Source organism: Scyliorhinus canicula, chromosome 8 (assembly GCF_902713615.1).
Source record: "Scyliorhinus canicula chromosome 8, sScyCan1.1, whole genome shotgun sequence".
Lineage (NCBI taxonomy): Eukaryota > Metazoa > Chordata > Chondrichthyes > Carcharhiniformes > Scyliorhinidae > Scyliorhinus > Scyliorhinus canicula.
Genome location: NC_052153.1, coordinates 75,880,066 through 75,903,120, shown reverse-complemented (window position 1 = coordinate 75,903,120; position 23,055 = coordinate 75,880,066). Strand labels below are relative to the sequence as shown.

Genomic DNA, 23,055 nt, shown 5'->3' with positions numbered 1-23,055 from the left:
AGACAGTCGCCCGAGGCTGGAATCAAACCCAGGTTCCTGGTGCTGTGAAGCAGCGGCGCTAACCACTGTGCCGTCCTTCAGAGATGGAACTTGGTTGTCAATGAGTGGAATCAGGAAGCACTTTTCACGCAAAACATGGTGGGAATTTGGAAAATTTCAAGTTTAAAATCAGCAGTCTTTTAATGAGGTATGAGTATGGAGAGACAGTGAGAGCAAAAGCAGGTCAATAGAATTGAGGTACAAATCAGTCATGATATCATCGAATATCTGAACAAGTTCAAGGTACAGAGTGGGCCTAGTTTCATGTTCCTATGTTGCTTAAAACTAAAATTACAATTTGTATACATAAAATGAATAGAACATCTGTTTGGTAATTATCAATTGGGGAATCTGAGAATGAAAGTACAGGACACCAAATGTACTGTATGACAGGTAGCAAGATCTGAACCATTACTGATCCTGTCATGGGGATTTCTAACTGATTCCCTCATGGTCCTAAATCTCACCCTTTGGATCTCTCACATGCAACTGACTTGATTTTTTAAACCATTCAAATTTCAAGCATAGTTTCACAAATTATTGTATAATTTAAAGGCAAATATGAAAAAAAGGATCACAACCAAATGTTTTACATATAAACAAAAGATCAGGAAATTGGTAACATTGGTGATATGAATAGAAACATTTAGAACTAGTTAATATCGTTATCTTAGTTAAAAGTCAGGACATCTTGGTCTTTAAGATTCTCTCATGCTTAGCTGAAATCCTTGCCGTTGCAAAAGTTTCTCAATGAGTTCACATATTCTGGGAGTATCCCAGAGGAGCTTTTTTTTCTCTTAATGTTACCTTTCAATTTTATTTCCCTTTGCTGTTTGGATCCATCTGCCCATCTTTCCTGTTCTCTGAATATCTTCGAGAAACCTTGAGCCTGAGCACGTCATGCACGAGCCAAGTGTGAGGAACTGCCCTCTGAGGGCGGGACCTGCAGTCAATTCAGAGAAAGGGCAGCAAGGAAGAGCAGGCAGACATGAGTATAATACATGAAGAACCTCATATTGTTCAGTCAGTGTGAGTGTCAGTGAGAACCTCGGCAGCAAACTGCGCGAGTGAAGCGACAGGGACTCTTGCAAGGAGAACACTCCCGTCTTAAACTTGGAAATATAACACGGGCAGAGGAAATTGCAACAGGCTGCTTAGAGGAATGAGCAGCAAGTGATGTAAACAAAGACTCGTGAACAATGAAACTGGAAATAATGAAATCCAAAACCAACTGATGTAAGGAAGGAGGATTAAGATCCAGAAAACTATATGACACTTCAAGTACACTAAAATTAATTTAATTGAACTAGAGTCTCGATAGATGGAGGTTGAACTGACAGTCCGCGCAATGTTTTAAGAAAAAAGTAGGAACTTGGGAGGATTTTCGAAGAAGTGTATTTGGGAAAACAAAATGTGGAGACGCTGTGCGAATTTAACACAGGAAGAAAATAAAGGCATCGGCTGTGAGGAAACAGTGACATTTTAACTCAAAACGCCACCGTTAAAAGCACATCTGATCAGGACAAACTTGGAGATGAGCAGCGAGTCACCCGTCTCCTAACTTAAACACTAACTTGTTAGATACTGCATCAGCTGCATATAATGTGAAAGGTGAGTCTTCACTCTGCAAAGTTCACTTACACTTTTTCTAGCTGTGACTTGTCTTATTTATCTTTTCTATTCAGGGTTACTATCATGTTATTCAAGTTTTTGAAAAAATACTTAAAAGTTGTTTTCATGTATGTGTGTGAAACATACTATTCAAATAATTACTTAAAGTTTAACGTTGGGATTTTACAGTATTGAGAACATCTGTGAATAAGTATCCCAATGCCTTATGAACATTCTTCCAAAGGCGTTTAATAGTTTGACGACAATAATTTGTATAGAGAGGTTGGGAATCTGCCACAACAAATCTTATTCAATGTGATTTCAATCTTCTTTCTTAACTGGGACATTTGAATATTAAATTCCAATCCTGGGTAGCGAAGATTTCCTGATTATTTTGTTTTGAATACACATTGTAAGAAATTCAATGAACTGACTGCCAAATGTACCCACACTGAACAAACGCATTTTATAAATCTGTTTATTTCTGCACGTCCTAAGTTCCGCCCCCACCCCCTCTGATTTTACTTCGATTACTAATAGAATTAATGGGCAAATATTTAAAACAAACCACCTTAATTTAAACTTTAAAGAATGATCTGCTCAAGCAAATTCTGCATTTCACCATGATATTTTCGCGCAAAATGGTTCTTTATTAGGATGGAACTATGATACAAAGTGTACATTCTTATTGAGTGCGAAACCCTGAGGATAAAGATGATCTTTCTAGTTCATGATTGCAATTGTGGCTTTCTACCCAACAGATGTGATCAGTCAGTTGTAAAATTGTCCCAAGTAAAATGAGGGGTAATTCCAAGGACTAACACCTCCTCAGTTCCAAGATTTGTGCATGAATCATTCATTCTCTGCATAGTATTGCCCATCCATGGGGAATATTCTGCATGTAGATTCAGACAATCATTGCCAAAACCGGATAGCTTTTGAGTTTCATATTGTAATGCATTGGGCACTTAGAAAGCTACTAATACTCTCACAGCACATTTCAAATCTATCTTGTGTGTTATTTAAAATCAGAGTCTTTGGTGCTTTAGCTCAGATCAATGGGAATAAGTCCTGCATATAAACACCACTTCCTGAATGTTGACAGCATGTTGATAAAATGTTCTGTTCACTTTTACAGATTGTAACATTTGAAGTCTATTGCCCAGTGCTTGCTCACAGCATTGAAACAATGGTTTACATGCTTTCTTCAGGCTTACAATATTAATAATGGAGCAAAGGCTCCATCTAGTGAGCAAGTTCTAACACTACAGGAACGCTTCAACACCAATATGCATTTAACGGCTTTTCCAGCTGAAATGGTCGTCCGCAATGAGTGTGTCAGAACAGAGCTCATTGAGCATCACTATAATTACACAGGGAAATTCAACAAAAAGTCAAAATCCACCGATGGCATGGACATAACTACTGTGGCCTTTCTGATTATCTGCAGCTTCATAGTGCTTGAAAACCTGATGGTTCTCATAGCCATTTGGAAAAACAACAAATTTCATAATCGAATGTACTATTTTATTGGTAACTTAGCCCTGTCTGACCTGCTGGCAGGAATAGCATACAAAGTAAACATCCTCATGTCTGGAAAGAAGACTTTTGGCCTCACAACAACTGTATGGTTCATCAGGGAAGGGAGCATGTTTGTGGCATTGGGAGCCTCCACCTTTAGCTTGCTAGCAATAGCAATCGAGAGACACATGACTATGATAAAAATGAGGCCCTATGATGCCAGTAAAAAGTACAGAGTTTTCCTCCTCATCGGTGCCTGCTGGTTGATATCGATTTTACTTGGTGCCTTGCCTATCCTTGGTTGGAACTGTATCTGCAACCTTCCAGAATGTTCTACAGTGCTGCCCCTTTACTCCAAAATGTACGTTGTCTTCTGCGTTGTCATCTTCAGTGCAATTTTGCTGGCCATCGTAATACTTTATGCTCGTATTTATATATTGGTTAAGACAAGTAGCCGCAAGGTTTCAAACAGAAAATTCACCAAACACAATTCTGAGAGATCCATGGCTCTGCTGAAGACAGTGGTGATCGTTGTGGGGATTTTCATTGCATGTTGGTCCCCCCTTTTCATTTTCTTGCTCATTGATGTGGCCTGCAAACCAAACAAGTGTAGTATCCTGTATCAAGAAGATTGGTTTATTGCAATCGCAGTCCTCAATTCTGGCATGAATCCCATTATCTACACTCTAGCCAGCAAAGAGATGCGTCGAGCTTTCTTCCGCCTCCTCTGTGGTTGCCTAGCGAGTGATAATGTCTCCAAGACCCTGCCAATTCAGTCAGCTGCAGAAAACAGCAAGAGCAAGTCCAGTGGCAATAATGCACAAAAAACGAAAGGCGAGCTCCCAGAAATCAGTACCCCATCAAATGTAATCAAGGCAATTAATTCAACCAGTCCCACTGGGGAATTTTGATATTTGATGGTTAAACTGCCTTAATATACAGTATTACCGTCCCAAATTAGCAACTCTTCAAATGTTATTTTTTATAAACTCTTAACTCCCTCTTAAACATTTTTTTTTAATAGCTCCAAACTTTGAAAAGTAATGACTTTTACAGACGTTTGGTGTCTTTAGCACTAAAATCACATTGCAACTTCCTGTTAGATGTTAAAGCATTACTTCTTGTACAAAGGATTTTACCAGCCTACCCATAGAATTTCGTAAACTCATAACTATTTAGTTGCCCTAAAGTTATGTGTGATATACTAGTGGACAGTATTAATGATAAATCCTCACTCTACTATCTTAATTTAAAATGAATGAACACAACCTCTGATGAAACAGTTGAGATAGAAATTTCAGTCAAATGTGTTGATACTTGTCTATTAAGTTCCCATGGCATAATTTCAGGAGCATCGATATTCAATATTCCTGGGGATTCTTCTGAATTCAATCCTTTGGCAGAAGTTTTTAAACCCTTTGACAATGATCTACTATTACAATTAGTAGCATGAGACTGCGTCTGTCTAGAAAACAGCAGAGATAGATAATTCCACCCTTTACAGAATATCAACATTGAAGTATTAGAACCACTGCCCAGGAACATATTTCCTGATTGTGCACTGTTCATGTATGAATATCTAACATCCTCATACTATCCCCCTCTTGTACACCTTTGTGCTCACAAATACCTTCTTTAAAAGCACACAGAAGAATTTAATATGTCAAATATTCATATGAAACATCACACAGTTAGAAAATATACCTCTTCATTGTTCAACAAGAACAGTGATGCAGAATTTAGCTGTGTATCAGTGTAAAATAGGTGGCACCCTCCCATTTAATAATTGGCAAAACAACTAGTTGGAAATTGAGGAGAACTTGTTTATGCAGCAAGTTGTTATTAACTGTTAGAAACTACCTGAAAAGGTGGTGGAAACAGATTCAGTAGGAATTTCCAAAAGCTGGGGCCATGGGAATGAGTAGTTGGGGGTGGGATCAATTGGATAGCTCTTTAAGAGAGCTGGATGAATGAAATGGCTTCCTCTGTGCTGTAATAGCTTCCATGGTTCTATGTAAAATAGACTGTCCACTGCCAATTTACTATCAGCAGTTTTACACCATTGTTCAAAGTCAAAATCTACCCCAGTACTTTTTGAAAATACAGGATTGGAGATTTATGGATTGCATGATAGTCTGCATATGTTTTTCTACTGGAGCTGATTTGGCCCTTTCCTCATTGTAGATATATGGGGCGGGATTCTCTGTCCCGCCAGCCTTGTTTTCCGGCATGTTGCACCCCCACCAGCAGCGGGATTCTCCATTCCCACAGCTGGCCAATGGGGTTTCCCATTGTGGCCATCCCTATGCTGTTGGGAAATCCATGGGCGTGCTGCCGGTGAAGCAGAGGATCCCGCTGACAGAGATCCCGCAGATGATCTTACGTAACTATGATTATTTTTTTAAATGATTTAATTATTAGGCACATTTATCATGTGAGAGAAATATTTAGATGAAGGCAATCATTTTGAGAAGACCAATATTAAATGTCATCCAACCATAGCTTTGCTGCTACCTAATTTAATGAATTAATTAAACACTTATCACACATTAGGATGACAGTTCTATAACAGATACCATGGACCCTCTCCAGACTCTCTCCTGAAGATGTGACTTTGGTTTATCATTTGTTGTGTTTTGTGAAAATGCACCACTGAGATTACAGCTGTGTTACATCTGCAGAAGTAAGCCACTTACTCGGACATACCTGACTGCAGATTGGTGCAGATTAATCTTTCAAAATAAGCATGTGCATCCAAATCATTTGTAAACAAGTATTATGTTCCTCATCTTGCATCTACACCAGTAAGAAGCTGATATTGCACCCACATCTGAAGTCATATGAATAATGAATGTTGTATGTCAAATTTTGAGAGTGTGTACAGTCAACTAATTAGGTTGCTTACCCACTTAGTGGAGAAGGTACTGTTTGTCAAACTAAGTTACTGATGAAGTTAGTATTAATCTATAACCATAATAAAGAGAAAGGAGGCATTCTGTATATCTTAAATTATCCATCTAGAAAATCCCTACAGCATTCCTCTCCACACATACACACATACCCCAATCTAATTGTTTCTTAAATAATTTTCCACCATTATTCCACCTGGAAAACCATTGCATCCTTTTACTCATTAGGCGGGTTTCTCCGTCCCGTCGCACTAGATTTCTGGTGTGGCACGCCGTCGAGATTCTCCGTTTTGCCGCCTGGTCAATGGGGTTTCCCATTGTGGGGCAGTCCCACACCGTCAGGAAATGCCAAAACTGCTGGCAAAACGGAGAATCCCGGCGGTGGAGAATTCAGCCCATTATTTTTGCAAAGTGGAACCTCCTGAATTCAATCGTCAGTTTGCCTTTTTTAGTTGGAACTGCGCCCCCTTTTACATTCAATGTTGTACTCTCCAGACTTTGTTTTAGTTTGAAGAGCTGGCACACCTTTTCCATACCATTTACTATGTTATCTATTTTTTTTAATTCGCCTTTAAATCACATTAATATCCAATCTTACCCAAGTTTTCTTCCTCCATCAGTCCACTGATTCAACATCCGCCTCATGATTCTACTCTGCACAGCTCTTCCGGATTTGCTTGTCTCACTGACTTTTCAAGCCAGGACTAAAGACATAGTGAAATTCGCTGACTGACCAACTTTATCTATTTGAGCATCACTTTCTCCAAAATGCACCCTATTGGATTTGCTATTGGCTTCTATATAATTTGTCAATTGTTGATTTACAGTCACAGGTCCGTCAAATTTGTCAATCTCTTTCAATTCATCCTTGGCTATTTTCACACCATTCATGGAGTAATTCACTTTTCCCATAATTTCACTATGTCTTTAGTATTTTAGTACTTTATAGTTACCTGTATTAATTTTCACCAGTCTACAAATTTATTTTGTCCCCTCTCTTTTTGTAACTTCGATCTCCCTCGTTAGATTCGACTGCCTCTCCTAGTTTAGGATCATCCTTAAATCAGATCATGTTGCACTAAATTTCTCAATCCATTTGTTGCTATAAATTAGAAATATTTGGGGTTCCAACATCAATTCCTGGGCCACCATGCTTAGTACTATCCCCCTCCCAAACCCTCTCACCTCAATTGTAACATAATTTCTCCAATATAAATGACACAAGGATTCTAACTGACAAGTGGGCGGCACAGTCGTTAGCACTGCTGCCTCACAACACCAGGGACCTGGGTTCAATTCCGACCTTGGGTGACCGTGTGGAGTTTGCACGTTCTCTCCATGTCTGCATGGGTTTCCTCCGGGTGCTCCGGTTTCCTTCCACAGTCAAAAGATGTGTAGGTTAAGTGGATTGGTCATGTAATTTAGCCCCTTAATGTACAAAGATGTGTCGGTTAGGTGGGTTACAGGGATATGGCGGGGTAGTGGGCCTGGGTAGGGTGCTCTTTCAGAGGGTTGGTGCAGACTCAATGGGCCAAATGACGTCCCTCTGCACGGTAGGAATACCATGGTTCTATTTCCTTGTATCAGCTTCAATTCTGAGTGTGTAATGTATTCCGACTACTGGCATTATATTATGTACATATTATTACAACTCTTTATGCAAAATGGCTTTTAGTATTTAAGGGATACTCTTAGCTGTGTACAGTATAAAGTAATTAACGTGTAACTTACAGTGGCATAGATGAGTCGTGCTTGTCTTTGTGCATAAAAATGCTAGTGTACAAATTATGTGCTCTGGCTTTAAAAATAAAGATGTATTACTGTATGATCTGGTGTTGTTAATTGGAAATTAAGTGTTTACAATGAGGCTAAATTGGTCCCTTTCACTACATGTGTATATATATATATACACATATATATATTGTTTGTACAGTATGCTAGGATGAATAAAGACAAGTGAAATATCAACCATTGTAGGGTGCACTCCCTTAAATAGATATATATTAAATATCTTGGGTGAGATTTTTTCTCTCTCTCAAACAAACTCACATGTACAGTCAAAATCGGGTCCTTGTTGTATAGTTACATTTTCTGGGTGTAATACCTTACTCATATGCTATTTTGTTTAAGAGGGACACTGTCATGCTCAAAGAGTGAACGTTTAGACTCTTAACAAAATATCTGAAGTTAAAACTCACCACTATTCTTAGAATTCCCCCGATACCAAAAAGGGTCGATATTCTAAATGGTGAACAGGGATTCTCACTCCCTGACTCCGATGCAGGCTTCGGTGGGTGCTATTTAGGTCAAACTATATTTTCAAGTTATCCCCCGGTATAACCCATACCTTCACCAAAGAATTTTGCCTACTTACCCCTTGGTAGCATCGATGTCCTGGGTCCTGCGTTGCTAAGTAAGTAAAGTAGGCTAGTAACCACTGTTTCAGGTTAAAACATTTAAGTTATTTTATTATAATTTTTCTTTTAAAAGCTGCAAACACTTTCTTTACAGAAAGGTAAAAAGATCTTGCTTCTGGATCCTTCTGGTTGGTTGAAGGGACCTTCAGGCCCAACTTGACACTCAATCTTCTTTTTAAAATCTGGTCTTCTTTAGATGTATTCGCTGGTGAGCTCGGTTGCTGTGTCATATCCTTCCCATGTACCGAGCTGTGAGACCTGGCTCTGCTGGCTGTCCCCTTTCTTCGGGTTTATATTCTCTTTCGAACAGTTATTACGTTTTAACGACTTTATTGTAAATGAGCTTATTTCACTTTGATTGTAAAAAGTATCTTTGATCTAAACATTCTAATACAACTAATTATTCATTTTGGGCATGGCCTCAGCCCTCAGATCTGATTACATTGTCTTTTGTGATGTTCAAAGTTCCTTTGTGATATTCAAAAAATGCTTTGGTTTCAATAGGTGTTACTTTTAATTCCTGTCATTTCAATAGTTTAATTTTCCAATTGTCCCCAGCTCATAACTTTGGCTTTGATTTTGACTTTAAATTATGTTTCTCGTAGACAGGTTGTCTCCAATTTTCTTTTAATTTACTTGATATTAGTAGGATTTCACACTTAGAATTGACACCAAATTCAATTGAACATCATCCTTTCCTTTCCAGTTATTTACTAAGAGAGTTAATTTCAATGAAGGTGTGAAACCTTTGCTTTTAGCTGTATGCTAAAATTTCACTTGGTTATGACTTGAAAGACCTGCCTGTTTTAAACATTCATCACTTAATTCAATTGAAACTCTCATCCGTGCTTTTCCAGATGCTTCTTAAGATAGTTACTTTCAATGAAGGTGTGAGCCATTGTTTTAGCTTAATACAAGAATCCTGTGTGTTTGCTAAGCCTGCTTGTGAGAAAGAATCTGCATTTTATATTCCTGCCCTTTGCAGCTGCTATTAACCTTTTGTGGGATCTTTCCCTGTATCCCCTCATGTTTCTCTCAGACAAGATATTTCCAGACTTCCATGTTTCTGTATTTTCAACAACATATCTGATGCAACAAATTATATGGAATAATTATTTTATGTTACATCGTTAAGCAGAGATCATGACTGAGTGTAACTCAGACAAAAACCTCATGCTAGTCAACTGTTCTTTGAGGTGAACAGAGTGAGGAAATAAGGGCCGGGATTCTCTAAAAATGCAGCTAAGTGTTGACGCCGGCGTAAACAACGAATGTTTCACGCCGGTGTCAATGGGACTCTTGGCCCAGTGATTCTGTAGCCCGCAGGGGGCCAGCTCAGTGCCGGAGTGCTCCATGCTACGCAGCCCTGCATTGCTCACCGCGGGTCCGCGCATGCGTGCGGCGGCCGCTTCCGTGTCGGCACTGCGCAACATGCCGGAGCCAAACAGCGGGTTGGCATGAAAGGAGGTAGGCCCCCCCCCCCAGATCGTGCACACCTGCAGATCGGTGGCCCCCGATCGCGAGCCTGGCCATCGTGGAGGACCACCCCGGTGACTGAGCCACCCGCAGCAGCGACGCCGAGCTCCCGCCGGGTGGAACCATACGTGAACCACACCGGCGGGAACTCGGCTGGTCAACCACGTATAATCGCCGCAGGGGTCTCTTTCAATGCACCCCAACCGTCACCACGTCGACTGCGTGCGCGCGACTGGTACCGATTCTCCAGTCATCAGAGAATCGCGTCCCAGCGTGGGACCCATCGTGGGTCTAAGGACCCATTCTCCGCCCCCACTCTCAGGAAAATATAAAGAAGTTCTGACTTCCACACACACATACATGAAGTTCATACATTTAAAGATAGATTACATGATGTGGAGATGCCGGCGTTGGACTGGAGCGAGCACAGGAGGAAGTAAGGTTAAGGTGGGGGTTGTTGGGTTACGGGTATAGGGTGGATACGTGGGTTTGAGTAGGGTGATCATTGCTCGGCACAACATCGAGGGCTGAAGGGCCTGTTCTGTGCTGTACTGTTCTATGTTCTATGTTCTAAGTCTTACAACACCAGGTTAAAGTCCAACAGGTTTGTTTCAAACACTAGCTTTCGGAGCATTACTCCTTCCTCAGGTGAATGAAGCGGTGGGTTCCAGAAACATATATAGACAAAGTCAAAGATGCAAGACAATGCTTTGAATGTGGGCATTTGCTGGTAATTGAATCTTTACAGATGCAGAGATAGGGGTAGCGCCAGGTTAAAGAGGTATGAATTGTCTCAAGACAAGGCAGTTGGTAGGATTTCGCAAGCCCAGGCCAGATGGTGGGGGATGAATGTAATGCGACATGAATCCAAGGTCCCGGTTGAGGCCCTACTCATGTGTGCGGTAGATTACAGAGTGTGGAGTACAGACTAAGCTGTTTAAAATCCAGTAAAATTAAAGGAGTATATGGGGTGGGATTCTCCGCCCCACTACACCCGGTTTCAGGTGAGGCACGCCCCTGCCGGCAGCAGGTCCTCTGTCCCGGCAGCCGGCAAATGGGCACCCCCACACCACCGGGATATCCGCGGGTATGAGCGCGCTGCCAGAGAAGCGGAGGTTCCCACCAATGGAGGATCTAGCCCATGATTCTTTTTTTTTTTTTTAAATAATTTTTATTGAGAAATTTTGATTTTATACAACAATAACGCACCTTAGTAAAATACCGAAAATAACAATAATATTAACAATCATATACATTCGCCCCATCCCCATGAACAACCCAGCATTTTAACAACAACGCAAATTAACACACTATAAAGTTACAGAATAAACACTACAATAATGCACCCCCCCCCCCCCCCCCCCCCCCCCCCCCCCCCCCGGGTTGCTGCTGCTATTGACCCAGTTACCTATCTCTGAGCCAGGAAGTCCAGAAAAGGCTGCCACCGTTTATAGAACCCTTGTGTTGATCCTCTCAGGGCAAATTTGACCTTTTCCAATTTTATAAATCCCGCCATGTCACTGATCCAGGTCTCCACGCTTGGGGGCCTCGCATCCTTCCACTGTAGCAGAATCCTTCGATGGGCTACTAGGGACGAAAAGGCCAGGATCCCGGCCTCTTTCGCCTCCTGCACTCCCGGCTCCACCCCAACCCCAAAAATCGCGAGTCCCCACCCTGGCTTGACCCTGGATCCAACCACCCTCGACACCGTCCCCGCCACCCCCTTCCAGAATTCTTCCAGTGCTGGGCATGCCCAGAACATATGGGCGTGGTTCGCAGGACTCCCCGAACATCTGGTGCACCTGTCCTCACCCCCGAAGAACCTACTCATCCTAGTCCCGGACATGTGGGCCCGGTGCAGCACCTTAAATTGGATGAGACTAAGCCTCGCACATGAGGAGGAAGAGTTGACTCTCTCCAAGGCCTCCGCCCAAGTCCCGTCCTCTATTTGCTCCCCGAGTTCCTCCTCCCATTTAGCCTTCAGCTCCTCCACTGACGACTCCTCCACCTCCTGCATTACCTTATAGATGTCAGACACCTTCCCCTCTCCTACCCACACCCCCGAAAGCACTCTGTCCATCGTCCCCTGCGAGGGCAGCAAAGGGAATCCCTCTACCTGTCGCCTAGCAAACGCCTTTACCTGCAGGTATCTGAACATGTTCCCCTGGGGAAGGCCAAATTTATCTTCCAGTTCCCCCAGGCCCGCAAACCTCCCGCCAATAAACAGGTCCCTCAATTTGCTGATGCCCACCCTTTGCCATCCCCTGAATCCCCCATCCGTGTTCCCCGGGATGAACCGATGGTTGCCACCCAGTGGAGCCTCCATCGAGCCCCCTGTTTCCCCCCGATGCCGTCTCCACTGTCCCCAGATTCTTAGGGTCGCCGCCACCACCGGGCTCGTGGTAACCCTCTTGGGGGAGAGCGGCAACGGTGCCGTTACCATGGCACCCAGGCTCGTACCTCTACATGACGCCATCTCCATTCTTTTCCACGCCGCCCCTCCCCCCTCCATCACCCATTTACGCACCATTGACACATTGGCTGCCCAATAGTACCCCAGAAGGTTGGGCAGCGCCAGCCCGCCTCTATCCCTTCCTCGCTCCAGGAACACCCTCCTCACTCTCGGAGTCCCATGTGCCCACACAAAGCTCAGAATACTGCCGGTCACTCTCCTAAAGAAGGCCCTGGGGATAAATATGGGCAGGCACTGAAAAAGGAACAAGAACCTCGGAAGCACTGTCATTTTGACGGACTGCACCCTCCCCGCCAACGACAATGGCAGCATGTCCCACCTCCTGAACTCCTCCTCCATCTGATCTACCAGTCTGGTAAAGTTATGCCTGTGGAGAGTCCCCCAGTCCCTGGCCACTTGCACCCCCAGGTACCTAAAGCTTTCCCCTGCCCTCCTAAGCGGGAGCCTACCAATTCCTTCCTCCTGGTCTCCAGGGTGCACCACAAACACCTCGCTCTTGCCTAAGTTTAATTTATAACCTGAGAAGGTCCCAAACTCGGCTAGTAACTCCATCACTCCCGGCATCCCTCCCACCGGTCCGCCACATACAGTAACAGGTCGTCGGCATACAACGACACCCTATGTTCCTCTCCACCTCGCACCAAGCCTCTCCACCTCTCTGAATCTCTCAATGCCATCGCCAGCGGCTCGATTGCCAGTGCAAACAACAAGGGGGACAAGGGGCAACCCTGCCTGGTCCCTCGGTAAAGCCGGAAGTACTCCGACCTCCTCCTATTCGTGGCCACGCACGCCATCGGGGCCTCATATAGCAGCCTTACCCATCTAATGAACCCTTCACCAAATCCAAACCTCCCCAACACCTCCCATAGGTACCCCCACTCCACTCTATCGAAGGCCTTCTCCGCATCCAGCGCCACCACTATCTCTGCCTCCCCCTCAATCGCCGGCATCATAATGACATTCAGCAATCTCCGCACATTCGTGTTCAGCTGCCTTCCCTTCACAAAACCTGTCTGGTCCTCATGCACAACCCCTGGCACACAGTCCTCTATCCTGGTGGCCAGGATTTTTGCCAGCACCTTAGCATCCACGTTGAGGAGAGATATGGGCCTGTATGAACCACACTGCTGGGGGTCCTTGTCCTTCTTTAAAATTAACGAGATCAGTGCCCGTGACATCGTCGGGGGCAAAGTCCCCCCTTCCCACGCTTCGTTGAGTGGACCACTAGGTCCACAAACTTTTTATAAAATTCCACCGGGAACCCATCCGGCCCCGGTGCCTTCCCTGACTGCATCTGCCCGATCCCCTTAACTAGCTCCTCCAGCTCAATCGGCGCACCCAGCCCCTCCACCTTCTCCTCCTGCACCTTCGGGAAAGAAAGCCCGTCGAGGAACCTCTTCATTCCCCTCCTCTCCCCCGTTGGCTCCGACCGGTACAGTTCCCCGTAAAAGTCCTTGAAGACCTCATTCACCTCTACCCCCTTCCGCACCACATTCCCACTCTTGTCTCTCACTCCAGCAATCTCCTTAGCCGCATCCCGCTTACGGAGCTGATGAGCCAGCATCCTACTCGCCTTTTCACCATGTTCGTACACTGCCCCTTGTGCCTTCCTCCACTGTGCCTCCGCCTTTCTAGTGGTCAGCAAATCAAATTTAGCCTGCAGGCTGCGCCTCTCCCCCAACAGTCCCTCCTCTGGTGCCTCTGCATACCTTCTGTCCACCTCCAGCATCTTTCCCACCAGTCTATCCCTCTCACTCCTCTCGCTCCTCTCCCTGTGTGCCCGGATGGATATCAGCTCCCCACGAATTACTGCCTTCAGGGCTTCCCAGACCATCCCCACCTGAACCTCCCCCGTATCATTCACCTCAAGGTACCCCTCAATACTTGCCCGGACCCTCCTACACACCTCCTCCTCCGCCAACAACCCCACATCCAACCGCCACAACGGACGTTGGTCTCGCACCTCTCCCATCTCCAACTCTATCCGATGCGGAGCGTGGTCGGAGATTGCAATGGCCGAATACTCGGCCTCCTCCACTCTCGGAATCAGTCCCCTACTCACCACGAAGAAATCTATCCGAGAGTAGACCCTATGTACGTGGGAGAAGAAAGAGTACTCGCGTGCCCTCGGCCTTACAAACCTCCATGGATCCACCCCACCCATCTGGTCCATAAACCCTCTCAGTACCTTGGCCGCCGCCGGCCTCCTACCCGTCCTAGAGCTGGACCGATCCAGTGAAGAATCCAACACCGTATTAAAGTCCCCCCCTATGATCAGACCTCCCGCCTCCAGATCCGGGATCCATCCCAACATACGCCTCATAAAGCCCGCATCGTCCCAATTTGGGGCATACACACTAGCCAGTACCACCTTCTCTCCTTGTAGCCTGCCCCTAACCATCACATACCTACCCCCCTTATCCACCACCATCTCCGGTGCCTCAAACAACACATTTTTCCCCACCAGAATCGCCACTCCCCGGTTCCTCACATCCAACCCCGAGTGGAAAACCTGCCCCACCCATCCCTTCCTCAGGCGGACCTGGTCCGCCACCCTCAGGTGGGTCTCCTGAAGCATTGCCACATCCGCCTTTAGCCCCTTCAGGTGAGCCAGTACCCTCGACCGCTTCACCGGCCCATTCAACCCTCTCACATTCCAGGTGACCAACCGGATCAGAGGGCGTCCCGCCCCCCTCCCCCGTCGGCTAGCCATAGCCCGTTGACTGCCCGCCCCAGGCCAGCACCCCCTGCTCGACCCCGTCCCCATAGCGACAACCCCTCACCTCTGTCCCCCCAGCCCCCACCAGCTCCTTCTTGACCCTACCAGCAGCAACCCGGTATTCCCCTTTCCCCCCCTCCCTTCCCCCCCAGGCTAGGAACCCTCCCAGCCGCGAACCGTCCTCCATTGTACTTCCGTGGGTCAGCTAACTTCTGCTGACCCCGGAAACTCCCGCCAATAGCCCGACCCCTCCCGAAGTGGGATCATCCCCCAATCTATCCCCCCTCCTGGCACCGCTCCAGCGCGGGGAAGAACCAGTTAAGGCCCCGCCTCCCCCATCACCATCTCCACCCCCCAGCCCCGCAGCACGGGAAACCAGAGGAAAGCCCGCGCTTTTGCACTGCCCCACCACACCCTTCTGACGCAGCTCCCAAATATCAGCCCCACTCCATACCCCCACTCCGGCATAGAATACAACATACCCCCCCGACCCTCCCCTCAAGATACACAGCCCAGACAATGTCCCACAGCGCAAAAACAAAAACATAGCAGAACAACCCCTCCGTAAATAACCATATCAAAATTGCAAAAGTACTAAAACAAGAAGAAAACAACAGAAGAAAAAGAGAACACAGCAACAGCAGAATCCAGCACTAATATCTTACAGCCGACCTCGCAACCCCCAACCCCTAGTTCAAGTCCAGTTTCTCCGTCCGCACGAAGGCCTACGCCTCCTCCGGGGAATCGAAATAATAATGCCGGTCCGAATAAGTTACCCACAGGCGCGCGGGCGGCAACATTCCGAACTTTATCTTTTTTCTATAAAGCACGTCTTTCGTCCGATTAAATCCGGACCGCCGCTTAGCCACCTCCGCACTCCAGTCCTGGTAGATCCGCACTACCCCATTCTCCCAATTGCTGCTCTTCACCTTCTTGGCCCAGCGCAGCACGCACTCCCGATCACTGAACCGGTGGAACCTCACCAGCACCGCACGTGGGGGTTCATCTTCCTTGGGCCTCCTGGCCAGCACCCTGTGCGCTCCCTCCAGCTCCAAGGGCAGATGGAGAGATCCGGCCCCCACTAGCGAATTCAGCATTACAGCCACATAGGCTGTCAGGTCCGATCCCTCCAGCCCCCCTGCAAGGCCCAAGATCCGCAGGTTTTTCCGCCTCATGCGGTGATCCAGCTCCTCAAAGCGTTCCTGCCACTTCTTGTGGAGTGCTTCGTGCCCCTCCACCTTACTCACGAGGACCACGGCCTCCTCCTCTCGTTCAATGGCCTGTGTCTGCAACTTCTTGATGGCAGCACCCTGGGTGGACTGAATCTCTGACAGCCTTCTGTTTGTTTCCTGCAGAGAGCTCAGTACTTCATCCTTGAATTCTTTAAAGCAGCACAGGAGATCAGTTTGTTGTTTCTGGGCCCAGAGTCTCCACACCCCTGGAGCTTTGTCGGTGGCCATCTTGGATCCCTTCCCCCGTTTTTTCTGAGGAGCTGCTGCTGTTTTTTCCACCTTTCCACTCCGAGTTCGAGTCGTGGACTGCAGGGAAAGTCGTTCAGCACACCTTCCCCCACCGGGAGACGTCGAAAAATTTCCGTTTTGGGCTCTCAAAAGAGCCGAAAAATCTCTTTAAAACGGGAGCGCCCACATGTGTGGCTTACTGCTGCATAACTGCCACTGGAACCCCTAGCCCATGATTCTTGAGGATTGGTGACTTGGCCATTTTCAGGCTTAACTCAATGGCCCTGCTGCTTTCAGTGTGAGGTGGTTTAAAGATGTAGACAGACAGTTTATCTGTTCTTCTGGAGATAACAGTGCTGGGTTAAGGTCTTTCAAAATCTCTGCATCACCTGATTAATCAACATCAGCAGTCAGGGTGCAACTTGAAAGTTGGATGGAGAGAGAGAGAGACTTAGGGTGCGATTCTCCCGAGTTACGAAAACTCGGGAAGCTGGCGTCAAAAACGGACGCGTCAGATGACGTCAGCCGGGCATGCGCGGATTGGACGACTCCAACCCGCGTATGCGCGGATGATGTCATTGCGCTTGTGCGTGAAACCCGCGCATGCGCGTGCCGTTATGCTCCGCAGAAGCCCCGCGGATGGATCCATCGGGGCGGCGGAGGGAGAAAGGGTACGCAGGGTAAGTACCCGCTGCCCACGATCTGTGCCCACCGATCGCGGGCCCATGGCACCCTTTACCGGCCGTGCCAATCGGTGCCATGGTTCCCGCGAACGGGACTTTACGGCCGTTTTTACGAACGGTCAGAGCAGGTGTGTTTTACGCTTGTAAAAACGGCCGTAAAGGCCTTGGAAATCGGCCCATCGGCCAGGAGAGAATCGCTGCTCGCCGTAAAAAAACGGCGGGCAGCGATTCGTGACGGGAGGCGGGCATGGGGGCGGAGAATAGCGGGAGGGCGTCGGACCAGCGTGTCCGTAAAAATTTACGCTGCCCGCTATTCTCTGAATTTTCGTGAGAGCGGAGAATTGCGCCCTTAGTGTCTCAGTTGCTTGCTTTGTTCTGAAGTTAAAGCAAATGCTTAAAACACTCAAAAGGTTGGCTTGTCACATGAACTTATCTTCCCAACTGCCCAGTGACCCAAATGTGTCTGTGGCTACTGTATTCAGTCATGGCTGGGAATTTCCCCCTCAGCCAGGGTCCCAATATCCAAAGACTATGGCTGGGATTCTCCGAGCCCATGCCAGATCTGAAAATCACCATGGGGAGCGTGCGTATCCCACTACACCGCTCCGACGCCGGGCCACCGATTCTCCAGTCTTCGGAGAATCGGTGGCAATCGCGCCGGCGTGGTCGCCGCGGCAATTCTGCACGCTCAACGGGCCGAGTGCCTGGCGAGTTCCGCAGAGTCCCACCGGCGCCATTTGCGTATGGTCCTACCCGGCGGGCCCAAGGCATTCTGGCTGCGGGGGTCGTCCTGGTGGGGGGGCAGGGGGAGCTGACTCCGGGGTGGTGGCCTCCACGGTGGCCAGGCCCGCGATCGGGGGTAACCGATCGGTGGGCGCGCTAATTCCGGTGGGGGCCTATGTTCCTCCACGCGGGCACCTGAAGGGCTCCGCCATGTTGCCCTGTGGGCCGGTGTGGAGACATCCGTGGTGCGCATGCACGGACCTGCGCTGGCCGTGGCGGGCCGGCTTTCGGCACCGGAGCAGCGCACACCACTCCAGCGCCCTTCTAGTCCCCGAGGATGGGTAGAGTTACTGGGCCTGGAGGCCCGTTGATGCTGGTGTCGCTCGCGCCGGTTTTAACGCCGGTGTCAACACTTGCCCGCGTTTTCGGAGAATCCGGCCTATGTCTACTAGTTTGTCTCCATCCAGTTGAGTACCCAAGTGGTGACTTGATATTTTGTTAATGGGATCAGAGATAGCCCCATTCATCTTTATTTTTCCCTGGGTGCGGTTTGCGGGCTCCATTACACTTGTTTTGGCATGCAGAAGGCACAATGATACAAATAGAATCATAGAATTTACAGTGCAGTAGGAGGCCATTCGGTCCATCGAGTCTGCACCAACTCTTAGAGCACCCTACCCAAGTGCACGTCTCCACCCCATCCCTATAACCCAGTAACGCCACTCAACTCTAAGGGAAATGTTTGGGCACTGAGGGCAATTTATCATGGCCAATCCACCTAAACTGCATATCTTTGGACTGTGGGAGGAAACCGGAGCACCCGGAGGAAACCCACGCACACACGGGGAGAACGTACAGACTCCGCACAGAGAGTGACCCAAGCTGGGAACCGAACCTGGGGCCCTGGAGCTGTGAAGCAATTGTGCTAACCACTGTGCCACCGTGCTGCCCTAATAGAACATGACAGCGCAGTACAGGCCCTTCGTCCCTCGATGTTGCGCCGTCCAAAGTGGAGACATTTTTCACTGTGATCCCAAGAGACTGGAATGTAAGTTTAGCCTTAAAAAAAGGTATTCAGGGGCTTCCAGCTAGTACATTTAAAAATCATTTTTTGATATAAAGCATGGCTTCACAACAATAAGTAGAGACTGATGCTAGCAATCTCAGAGCAGGTCACATTGGAGCTGGAGGTTTCACACTTGAACTGCAGACTCCAGACTGTAAAACAACACCAACACAATTACTTGAGCAGGCAGAATTTGTCATGCAGGTAAATACCGTGCATTAAACGGAAAATAGCATGTTAATGGTTTGGTGGTAGTTGTAGAAAATTAGCACATCAATCACATCACAATAACTTTAATACTTGTAAAAAGGATGATTGTGTGCACATTATATTAGAGTTACGGCTGCTATTCCTATTTCATAGCTGACATTACAATAAACGTAAATAAAAATATATATTATTTTAAATCAAGCTCTCTCGTATTGGGGTAATTTGAACTCTTTGCAATCGTGTAAAATGGGATAGAAAATTGTGTGCATGTTTTATTCAAATTTTGATTTCTATTGAAATCAATTAAAATAAAAACAGAGAGATGTAAACCAGGCTGCCGATTTACTTTTATCCCCTGTTACACTATTGCACAAAGTCCAGATGATCCCATTACATTTATATCCATCTCTCATGACCTTAGAACATTTTAAAATGCTTTACAATCAAGGAAGTACTGTTTTGGGTTCGGGGAGGGATTGGTGGATTGGATCAAATTATTATATCAGGCCCTGAGGGCCAGCGTCAGGACCAACAGAGAAGTGTCGGAGTACTTCAGGTTGTACCGAGGGACCAGACAGGGCTGCCCGCTCTCCCCGCTGCTGTTTGCGCTGGCCATAGAGCCGCTGGCGATTGCGCTGAGAGCCGCAGAGGGTTGGAAGGGGATGGTGAGGGGCGGGGTTGAACACAAGGTTTCTCTTTATGCAGACGACCTGCTCCTGTACGTGTCGGACTCAGTGGCCGGGATGGGAACTATACTGGGAATGCTGAGGAAGTTCGGCCAGTTCTCAGGATACAAATTAAATACGGTCAAGAGTGAAATGTTTGTGGTCCAGGCAAGGGGCCAGGAGAACAGATTGAGAGGGCTACCGTTTAGGCTGGTTGAGGAAAATTTCCGGTATTTGGGAATCCAGGTGGCACGAGACTGGGGCAGGCTGCATGAGTTAAATTTGGCCAGGGTGGTGGAGCAAATGAAGGGAGAGTTTCGGAGATGGGATGCACTCCCGCTGTCGCTGGCAGGGAGGGTGCAGACTGTAAAGATGACAATCCTCCCTCGATTTTTGTTTATTTTTCAGTGCCTCCCGATCTTTATCCCACAGTCCTTCTTCAAAAGAGTTAACGGGCTGATCATGAGCTTTGTCTGGGCGGGAAAATCCCCGCGGGTGAAGAAGGCGATGTTGGAGAGGAACCGCAGCGAGGGAGGGCTGGCTTTGCCGAGTCTGATCAATTATTACTGGGCGGCCAACATCGCTATGATAAAGAAGTGGATGGTGGGTACGGGTTCTATTTGGGAGCGGGTGGAGGCGGCTTCGTGCAGGGGCTCCAGCTTGGAAGCCCTGGTCACGGCTCCTCTACCGCTGCCGCCGGCCAAGTACACCACCAGCCTGGTAGTGGTGGCAACCCTGCGGATATGGGGCCAGTGGAGGAGGCATGTGGGGGAGATGGGGGCGTCTGTCTGGGCGCCAATCTGCGACAACCATCGGTTTGCCCCCGGCAGTATGGATGGGGGGTTCCGAGTATGGCGGCGAGCAGGGGCGGGAAGGGTGGTTGATATGTTCCTGGAAGGGAGCTTCACGAGTTTGAGGAGCTTGGAGGAGAAATTTGGGTTGGTAAGGGGAAATGATTTTAGATACCTACAGTTGCGGGACTTTGTTCGTAGACAGGTCCCATCTTTCCCACGCCTCCCGCCAATGGGGATCCTCGACAGAATAGTCTCTAGGGGGGAAGAAGGGGAGGGCAGAGTCTCGGGTATATATAAGGTGCTCATGAGGGAGGAAGGGTCCCAGACAGAGGAACTGAAACTTAAATGGGAGGAGGAGCTAGGCGGGGAAATGGAGGATGGGCTGTGGGCAGAGGCCCTGAGTAGGGTAAATTCGACCGCGACATGTGCTAGGCTCAGGCTGATCCAATTTAAGGTCGTTCACCGGGCCCATATGACGGTGGCTCGGATGAGCAAATTTTTCGGGATAGAGGACAAATGCGCTAGGTGCGCGGGAGGACCAGCGAACCATGTTCACATGTTTTGGGCATGCCCTAAGCTGAGGGGGTACTGGGAGGGATTTGCGGGGGTCATGTCCCAGGTGCTAAAAACAAGGGTGGTGATGAGTCCAGGGGTGGCAATTTTTGGGGTTTCGGAAGACCCAGGCGTCCAGGGGGAGAAAGAGGCCAATGTTTTGGCCTTTACTTCCCTGATAGCCCGGCAACGAATATTATTGGCATGGAGGGACTCAAAGCCCCCGAAGACTGAGTGGTGGCTTGCGGACATGTCGAGTTTCCTGGGGATGGAAAAAATTAAGTTCGCCTTGAGGGGATCTGTGCAGGGAGAATGAGCGTCAGCAGGGGGGTGGGGGGGGGGGGGGGGGGGGGGGAGGGGGGATAGAGTAGAGTAGGAGGGAAAATATGGCGGGTAGTGCCGGTGGGAGGGCAGCGGGCTTGTGCAATATGATACGATGGAAGTATTGAAAGTACGTGGATGTTTGCACATTTTTGCCTTTTTTGCTTTCTTTCTGATTATGTCTGTAACTGTTTATAAAGCCAAAAACTACCTCAATAAATTGTTTATTAAAAAAAAAGGAAGTACTGTTAAAATGTAACCACTGATGTAGTATAATGAAAATGTAGTATATAAGCATTAAGTGCAAATTAAAAATAGAGATGATTGCCAAATGTACGGAAACTTCCTCCATTCTGTTTCGGAAGAAGGTAAATAGTTTTGTGACAAGCCCATTTATTATTGAGCCGATGGACGAAGGAATTCTAACCCATTCAGCTACATGCAGAGATTTAAGTATCAATAGTAATGATGAAAATATTGAAGGAAAGCACTTGCATTAAGAACAATGCTGGCCATTAATCTGAAATCCTAAGAAAAATGTTTTCATGATGCAATATAAGATCACTACTTGGCACTAACACAGTGGCTTTGTTTTAACTAACAATGGGCAGGATTCACCGTTGGCCAACACCAGAATCGGGAAAGACAATTGAGCGGAGAATCGGTCATGAGGCTAAAATCGTGGCTGGCGTGGGGCGCCCAACAGAATGCCATGTTCTGGTACCTCAACAGCAGTCTCAATGCATTCTACTCCGCACGTACTGGAAGCGCCGTCTGCCTATCAATAGCGGGCCTGACCCGATATTCTCCGGGGCCTCCACGATGCTTTACCTCTGCCCGGAGGAAGTACCGACGGCGTGTTTCACTCGTGATTCCAAAAATCGGGAAACAGGCGCCGTGGCTGATGAGAGAGAGAGAGGGGGTTGGACATGCAGAGATGCGACCATGGGCTACCAGACCTGCCACTGGCAAGACTGGCTGGGGGGGAGTACCAGGCCCAGGGGGTGAAGCAGGGGGATGGCCAGGGGATGTTATGTGGGGTTAGGGTGACACACCAAGGGACCAGGGTGTCCAGGCATGGAGAGCCATTGCAGCAGCCTGCAATGCAGGCATCTTGCTGCGCACCCCATTGACTGCCCACCATGGCTCGTGGATGTGCAGAGTGACTCCAGCTGTATGGGAGACCCCACCCCACCAACCTGCACCCCAGCCCCACCCTCCACCGGCCGGTATGGGTGCCAGCATGTGGTGCTGGGTAGGGGTTAGGCCGCTCTCTGAATTGGGGGGGGGGGAGAGATTGGGTTACGGGGGTGTTGGTGCCGGGGGCACAGTGCTGCCTACTCACTCTGGCCACCCTGAGGAGGTTGTGCAGCTTTTTTGGCGCTGCCAATCTCGGGGTGGTGTCTAGATGAGTTT

General features: G+C 47.7%; 1 protein-coding gene across 1 annotated transcript; it reads left to right on the top strand.

The window, feature by feature from the left end:
• The first annotated feature begins 982 nt into the window (after positions 1-982).
• LOC119970330 (sphingosine 1-phosphate receptor 3-like) lies at positions 983-7,905 on the top strand. Its single transcript, XM_038804770.1, has 2 exons — positions 983-1,650; positions 2,789-7,905. The coding sequence occupies exon 2, from the start codon at positions 2,940-2,942 to the stop codon at positions 4,080-4,082; it is 1,143 nt and encodes a 380-aa protein (XP_038660698.1). The 5' UTR covers positions 983-1,650; positions 2,789-2,939; the 3' UTR covers positions 4,083-7,905.
• The last annotated feature ends 15,150 nt before the right edge of the window (positions 7,906-23,055 follow it).